General features: G+C 45.8%; 1 protein-coding gene across 1 annotated transcript; it reads left to right on the top strand.

The window, feature by feature from the left end:
• The first annotated feature begins 1,699 nt into the window (after window positions 1-1,699).
• LOC132385750 (zinc finger protein 239-like) lies at window positions 1,700-3,118 on the top strand. Its single transcript, XM_059957976.1, has 4 exons — window positions 1,700-1,793; window positions 1,902-2,072; window positions 2,238-2,381; window positions 3,096-3,118. The coding sequence occupies exons 1-4, from the start codon at window positions 1,700-1,702 to the stop codon at window positions 3,116-3,118; spliced, it is 432 nt and encodes a 143-aa protein (XP_059813959.1).
• Window positions 3,119-8,172: the final 5,054 nt, after the last annotated feature.

The following is an 8,172-nucleotide window of genomic DNA, read 5'->3' as shown; positions in this document are numbered from 1 at the left end:
CAGGAATTGAGATTTTACGTTGAAGTTGCACAGGGCGTTAGTGAGGATTAAATTCTAAACTACGACGTTCTGCTGCTATATGTCTTATGATTACTATCCAGCACAAGGGGCACTTCCTGGTGGCTGAACGTTTCAAATTCGCTTCCCATTCTCGTTCCGACGTGTTGATCGAAGGCCTCCACTTGTGTCAAGATGACAGTGTGAAGGAGGAACACCTCAGATTCCATCTGGGTACCCTCCAACCTGGTGGCATGAATATCGTTTTCTCCTTCTGGTAAACAGAGACCCGTCCCCCTCTATTCCCCACTCTGAGTTTCTGCTTCTGTAATTAGATGCTGACTGTGCTATGAGTTCCTGCAGCGTTTCGTGTGAATTGCTTTGGATCTGCAGGCTTTCTCTTGTTCGATCCAGATTTCCGTGTGTGTGACCAGACGATAAAGTGCGCATGAGCAAAACTGACTGACAGTTCCGGAAAGCAGCGCATGCGCATTTTGGCCAAAGGTCTCAGAATTGGCAGCAGGTTGGAGCGGAACTCCTGGCAGAAATTTTATCGGTACCCACGACCGAACTGTGACTGAGATACACTTACTATGATCTCCGGACACACTGAGGCTCCGCACCCCAGGACAGTCCCGGTCCTTTCCCTCTCTCTCAGTCGCACGATTCGTAAACAGGCCGCGGGTAACCTTGATGAGCGAAAGCGCTGGTGCCTTTTTGTGACGCATGCGCATCACTGCGACCGAGGCCGAGAGACAGCTTTCTGTTTCGTGGGGTTTACTGGGTAAAGGGGCAGGCATGGCTGATATCAGTGATTTTCCTATCAGTTAGTATGGCGTGTTTGGAAGAACAGAGGGAAGGGAAGGAGAGCGGATGGATCTCACAAACGCTGCTGAGCTCCACATATTTAAATCCAAATACTGTATTAGGAACTTGGAGCAAAAGTAGTACTGAGTTAAGTACAGATGAAGTGTTTGCCTTCAAGTCCGTGAAAATGTCAACTAGTGTTGAATAAAAAAACAACAACGTCCTTCCATCAGCTTTAGATCTACAGAAATTCACTTTTGCTCTGCCTCCTCTATTTCCGGACCTTTCTACCCGTGACAGCATGTTTCTCTCTCTGGGTACAGTTCGACAGCAAATACCCTTTCCTGGGTAACAGGTGACCTGCAGCTTTCACATCACAGAAGTGCATCGATGAGTTCGCCACCATTAGTCACCTGTGGGGAACAGGTCATCAGAGTAATTGGAAAGAATCCATCATTACCCATGTAATCTCTGAGCCTTTTAACGGTGCTGTGAGAAAGAACCAGAAGTTGAAATGTTACTGATGTTCCCTCTATTTTTAAATAAGTGTGTGGACCGACCATCGGTCTGCACAGGAAATTTCTGCACAACCGAAAAACCGCAAATCACTTTAAACTAACATTCCATCTGTCCGGCAAGTCAGGCAATCGGTGCAGAGCGTTTCCCTGAGTGGGCAGCAACTCACCTGCGTAGTTGTGAGGGAGTAGTGAATAATACCAACCCAGAGAATCAAACCGAGACACATAAAGATGTCCCAATACTTAACAGGCAGGAAGACTGTCCAGTTTCCGAAGCCATGAATGGGAGGAAAATGTCTTCTTCCACCGACTTGGGTTGAGCGTCACTGTAACACGGACGGATTCATCAGTCATCTAAACTGAAGGTACATCAGCGAATGTACCCTGGGACGAGGCCATTCACCTACTCTGTTTGTGGGAAGGGATTCACTCGGTCATTTGGCCGACTGACTCACCAGCGAATACACACTGGTGAGAGGCCTTTCATCTGCACTGATTCTGGGAAGGGACTCACTCGGACGTGTGACCTATTGATACACCAGCGAATTCACACCGGGGAGAGGCCGTTCACCTGCTCAGACTGTGGGAAAAGATTCACTCGGTCGTCTGCCCTACTGACACACCATCGAATGCACACTAGCGAGAGAACTTTTGCCTGCTCATACTGTGGGAAGGGATTCACTCAGCCGTCCCAAGTGAAGTTACAGCAGCAAATTCACACTGGAGAGAAGCCGTTCACCTGCTATGATTGTGCGAAGGGATTCACTCAGTCATCTGACCTACTGACACACCAGCGAATTCACACTGGGGAGAAGCCATTTATTTGCTCAGACCGTGGGAAGGGTTTTAAACAGTCATCACAATTGAAGGTACACAAGCGCATTCACACTGGGAAGAGGCCGTTCACCTGCTCAGATTGTGGGAAGGGATTCACCCAGTCAACTGCTCTCCTGGCACACCAGTCTGTTCACACTGGGAAGAAAGCATTCGCCTGCTCAGAGTGCGGGAAGGGATTCACTCGGTCAACAAACCTACAGATGCACAAGCAAGTTCACATGGGTGAGAAACCACTCACCTGCTCAGGATTCACGCACTCAACCACACTACAGACACACCAGCGTGTTCATGCTGGAGAGAGGCCGTTCTTCTGACTGTATGTGAGAAGATTCACTCAGTCATCCAACCTTGTGGCACTATAGATTTCACACTGGCAAGAAGGTTTAAATAATTTGCGTGCCGGATATTTAATCTTCAAATTTGCTGAGCCCAGAGAGAAACTCTACTTCAGGATGAACAACACCAGTAATTAACTACTTTGCTCCCAGCTCATTTCAATGTTGTGGGTCATTTTAACTGCTTCTAAAGGACTACGTGTCACACCGCTGTGTGAGAATACTCCCCTGCCCGACAGCGTCTGAAAGCAGAATGGGGAACCATAAGTTGGATGTTCAGTCAGAAACCAGAGACGGGTTAGCAGAGGGCAGATTTCTGGCTCTGGACAGTAGTCGGGGTAAGAGCATCTGATGAGGACCAGGGAAACAGATGAGAGGGAAAACGACAATGAATGACTGAGCATCAACATTTAGTCTCTGATTATTTGCATTCTGTCTTCTTCCCCCTTCCATTCCTGTCCTGATGAAGGGTCTTGACACAAAGAGTCAACCATTTATTCCCCTCCATTCATGTAGCCTGACCTTATGTGGTCTAACATTTCATATGTGTTGCTCTGGATTTCGAATTGTTGCAGAATCACCTGTGTTTATGATTCCCCAGGTGTGGTTTCAACAGTGCCCTAAGCAACTGCACCATAACAGCCAACCCGTTACTCTCAGTGCCCTGATGTATGAGGGTGAGGGTGCCAAAAGCTTTCTTCAGCACCCTGTCAGGTTTTGACTGAAGTTTCAGTAAGCCATGGATGTGTACTCCAAGGTTTTACTGCCCTGCAATACTCCGCAAGACAGTCCCTTCCACTACGAAAGTCCAACCTGAATTAGACGTCCCAAAATGCAACATCCTGGACTGATCAGAAGTAAATTCCAGTTGCCAGTCCTCAGCCCATGTACTCAGCTGGTCAGGATTGCCCTGCAATTTTTGATAACCTGTTTTATTGTCGACTATAGCACCTATTCCAGTGTCATCTGCAAACTTACTAAACCTGTCTTGTATATTCTCATCCCTTCTGGATTGTTGCATCTGTCACGTACCGGTGAGGGTAGGAACAGGTTGATTCGGCAGATTAATGCATGGCTGAGAAGCTGGTGCAGGTGGCAGGGATTCAAGATCTTGGATCAATGGGATCTCTCCTGTTCAAAAGAGATGGATTAGTCCTGAACCCGACGGGAGCCAATATTCTCATGGGCAAGTTTGTAAGAGCCATTGGGGATGGTTTTAAATAATCCGGCAGGGGGCGGGTGGGAAACTCATGGTAGGATGGATGCTAAAGAAGCAAAATTGGTGTGCAGTCAGACTGTCACGAAGGCATAATTATGATAGGACATAATTGCAGCGAGCAGGGCATTAGGGATGCAAAATCAATAAGGTTCGGAAATAATTTACACAATGTGCTATATTGCAATGTGCAGAGTTTAAGAAATAAGGATGATCATGTTGCACTGTTGCGGATTGTCAGGTTTGATGTTGTGGTCATCACTGAAACGTGCTGAACAATGGTTGTAGTTGGAAGCTGAATGTCCACGGTTACTCGTAATGGAGGGATAGGAAGGAAGGCAGAGAGGACGGCATGGATATGCTGGTATAGAATTTCATCAGATCTGTAGCAGGATGTGACACAGGATTGGAAGATGTCAAATGCTTGTGTGTTAAGTTCAGAAACCATAAGTGTAAAAGAAACATGATGGCAGTTATATACAGGCTTCACAACACTATCTGGGAAGTGGACTGCAGATTACAACAGGGAATAGAAAAGGTGTGTCAAAAGGGAAATGTAATGATAGTCATAGGAGATTTCAACATGCAGGTCGATTGGGAAAATCTGGTTGGAAATGGATGTCAAGAGAGTGAGTTTATTGAATGCCTATGAGACGGCTTTTTACTGAAGACTGGTGTTGAGCCTACTTGGGGATAAGCAATACTTAACTGGGTGCTATGTAATGAAGCGGGAGTGAATAAGCAGCTTAAGGTAAGACAACTATTAGGAGGCAGTGATCACAATATGATTGACTTCAGCTTGAAATTTGACAAGGAGAAAGTGAAGTACGATGTTGCAGTATTTCAGTGGAGTAAAATAAATTACAGTGGTATCAGAGAGAAGTTGGCCAATGTAAATTGGAAGGAGATGTTGGAAGTGATGACAGCAGAGCAACAGTGGAATGGGTTTCTGGGGGAAATGTGGAAGGTGCAGGATGGATATATTCCAAACATTACGAATTATTCAATTGCAGTCTCCACGGCACGCTCCTGGTGAGAGGTCTACAATCACCTTTGTCATCTGTTTTCTACTATCAATCCAAATGTGTATCAATTTAGTCAGCTATCCCTGGATTCCCTGTGACCTCAACCTCCAGGGCAGTCCACCAGTGGGCAAAATATATTTTCTATCAAGCTGTGGGTACTATTTACAATCTTGATATTTGGCTCCTTACAGGCAATCACAAAACAAAGAAACCCTCTGGAAACAAAAAAAAACTGTCAAACACCCTCTGTACAGAAAAAATAAAATTGCTCAAACAATAACAGTGAGCACAGAGCATTCAGAACTGAAGTTCAGGGAAGTGATTCCACACACATAAAGCCAGGTGCTGCTGTAGGAGCCCGTTATTTGCAGGGGACAGACTTCGTTCAGCACAGGGAAGAGTAAAAGTAAATACTGGCCCGTCCCTCACCTCCAACTCCAATTGCTGGCGTTTTCTATTAGGCCCATTGCTTAAGTTATCCAAATCCCCGGTCATCCCTTGCTCTAAGATCTGCGCCACGCTGGTACGCTGCGATCTCGAGCCTATACCCGCTGCTTCACATTTCCAATTCTGGTCCACATGCTTAGATACTAAATTGAAGAAAGATCAATTTTACCGCTGTCAGCAGAGATCTGGAAAGTGAAGGACTGGGACAAGTGGTTTTCCTGCAAATATGTGAAGTTTTGAGAGTGAAAATCTTGCATGTGTCTGTCAGAAAAAAAAATAAAACAGTATAAGGGAATATTGGCTTTGAAGAGGTGTTGAGGCCCTGGTTATGAAGAACGGAGCTGCGTCATAGCTGTAGGTGGGTGGTAACAAATGAGGGATGGTTGCAGCAGAAGGCATGCAAGAGGCCGCTTTAAAGTATCCAGGTATCTGGACGAAGGCGTGGTGTATCCCTGTTAGGGCAATTCCGGAGTGATGGTATACAGTATAGCAAATGTTAATTTCACCAGGAAACGGTTTTCAGACCTGAGTATCAATTGTTGATGAGCTTAAAGTGCAGACCAGAACAATAGTGTTCCTGGACAGACTGGCTGATCGCAAGCAAAGAAACACTCCGTGGTCCTGAGATGCTGCAAATTCATGAATGCAGCCCAGAGTCAGCGGCGATTCAAATTCATTCTCGGTGTCGTGAGTGTTGCAGGGGAGATTGCGGTACTTGAAAAGTATATGTAATTTAAAGGAAGCATTATGAAAACATTGGAAATGCAAAACAGTCCTGCTGATATTCAGCATATAATAATGTCGTGTAATATTGGTTCGGGCAGGTGCTAACTCCAAAGGGTGTCTGATTCTCTTTGCTGATTACAGACCCTTCTATGTCCACAAGGTTCAGTGTCTCTCCTGTGATTTCATTCGGTCTCAATAGCCCGAGGAAAGGTGAATCCTGAGCGACTCCACAGATACGTTAAGAGCAACGGGGTTGCAAGGGAGAGAAGTACAAGATCAGATCGGTAATCAATTTCTGTAGACGAGAGAGATAGGGGAGACCGTAGATAGTTTTCTGCATTTGTATTTAATTAGGAGATGATCACAGGGTGTATAGAAGTTCGACAAAACAGCATCATCTTCATGAACCACCGACTGATTATGGGGGTGGGGGAGGGACTTTGCTGTGGTGAGGCAAATGAGGGTGTACGAATACCCAGGAACTGACAAACTGTTCGCTGAGGCCCCGTGGGAGGCCAACATTGGCAGAAATATTTAAGTTAGAGCATTGAACACTACAGCGCATGAACAGGCCATTCGGCCCGCAGTATGGTGTTCAACAAGCTACAGAGCAAATCAAAAGCATCCAAACACTATTCCCTCCGACCTACACAACATCCATATACCCCCATCCTCCTTTCATCTATGTGCCTGTCCAAACTTCCCTTATATATTTGCTTCTAACATCATACCATGCATTCATGGCTCTCTGAGTAAAAACATCCCTCATATCAAACTTCAACATACCTTCTCTCACGTTCAATACATGGCCTGTGGTATTAGACATTACAACTCCGGGATACGGATACTCTCCATCCACACCCTCTATGACTCTCACGTTCAGTACATGGCCTGTGGTATTAGACATTACAACCCTGGGATACGGATACTCTCCATCCACACCCTCTATGTCTCTCACGTTCAATACATGGCCTGTGGTATTAGACATTACAACCCACGGATACGGATACTCTCTATCCACACCCTCTATGTCTCTCGTGATTTTGTAAACCTCTCTCTGGTTTCCCCTCAGCCCCCGCCAGAGAAAGCAACACAATTTATCCTTATCGACGTGCGTATCCACTTCCAAAGTGTGATGATCTTCGATCCCAAGCTCTGTCTGCTCAGCAGCTCTGTTAATGATCGTGTGCTTAGCTGTCTCCTTGCATTTGCCCGACTGAGGTGCAACACCTCACATTTATCTGGGTCGACCTCCAGCTGCCATTTCTTAACTCGAATCTGCAACTGATGCTGTATTGCTTGCCAGTCCTCGGCGCCACACACAACTCCACACTTGTACATTTTCATCCAGGCATTTGTATGCATTACAACGAGTAGAGGTCCCAGCACAGATCCCTGCGGAACTCCGTTTGTTAGAGATCTCCAGCCTAAATAAGTCCAACACTACCCTCTGTCTTCAGTAAACAAGCCAGTTCTGAATTCAAACAGCCAAATTGCCGTGGATCCCATGCATTCGAATCTTCTAGATCTACTCCCGTAGGGGACTTTGTCAAGCCCCTTACTAAAATCCGTGTAGACAACATCCACTGCCCTGCCCTCATCAATCTCTCTCCTCACCTTGTCAAATAAAGCAAAAATCCTAATGCACTCTACAATTATCCTTAGTGACCAGAGAGTTGGAGAATTGTGTTTTCTGCTTAAGAAAGGCTCTAGAAGTAAACCAGGAAGTTATAGGCCGGAAAGCCTGATATCAATGGCGGTAAAGTAATTGGAAGATATTTTAAGGACCGTATGTATTAGTGTTTGGATCGATATGGACTGATTGGGATGGGCGTGGGTTTATGTATGGTACCACTCTGTGCTTTGCGTGGAAACTTAAAGAAGGCGTTGCAGTTCATATTCTCTACATGGCATTTAGTGTGACGTCTGACATGGTCCCGCAAGGGCGTTTGTTCAACTTAGCTTTCCAGATAGGGTTAGACATTAGCTTTGTGGGAGAAGCCCGAGGTTGCTAGTAGATAGTTAGCTCTCTGACTGGTGGGATCGGATCTGGGTCTGTTGTTCAATGTCATCTGTATGTCCTGTGCGTTTCTCCAGCTGTTTCAACAAAGAACCAAAATCACATGTTGGGAAGATGGGATTGATGGATTATGCAAGATGCCGCACTGGCACGTTCTCCGAATCCCCACTTTGTTCTGCCTGTGACTAGTTCATTTTAGGTCTCACATTTCAATAAAGTCCAAGGACTCTGTTCTGCCTGAGGA

The sequence above is a fragment of the Hypanus sabinus genome, assembly GCF_030144855.1.
Source record: "Hypanus sabinus isolate sHypSab1 chromosome X2 unlocalized genomic scaffold, sHypSab1.hap1 SUPER_X2_unloc_14, whole genome shotgun sequence".
Classification (NCBI taxonomy): domain Eukaryota; kingdom Metazoa; phylum Chordata; class Chondrichthyes; order Myliobatiformes; family Dasyatidae; genus Hypanus; species Hypanus sabinus.
This window is presented reverse-complemented; position numbering and strand designations above follow the sequence as displayed.

Excerpts from the sequence above, each read along its gene's own strand:
- LOC132385750 (XM_059957976.1), top strand. The coding sequence starts at position 1,700 with ATGTACCCTGGGACGAGGCCATTCACCTACTCTGTTTGTGGGAAGGGA. Across the intron at positions 2,073-2,237 it reads GCCGTTCACCTGCTATGATT|ATTGTGGGAAGGGATTCACC; the intron begins GTGCGAAGGGAT and ends TCACCTGCTCAG. Across the intron at positions 2,382-3,095 it reads GCACAAGCAAGTTCACATGG|GTGTGGTTTCAACAGTGCCC; the intron begins GTGAGAAACCAC and ends ATGATTCCCCAG.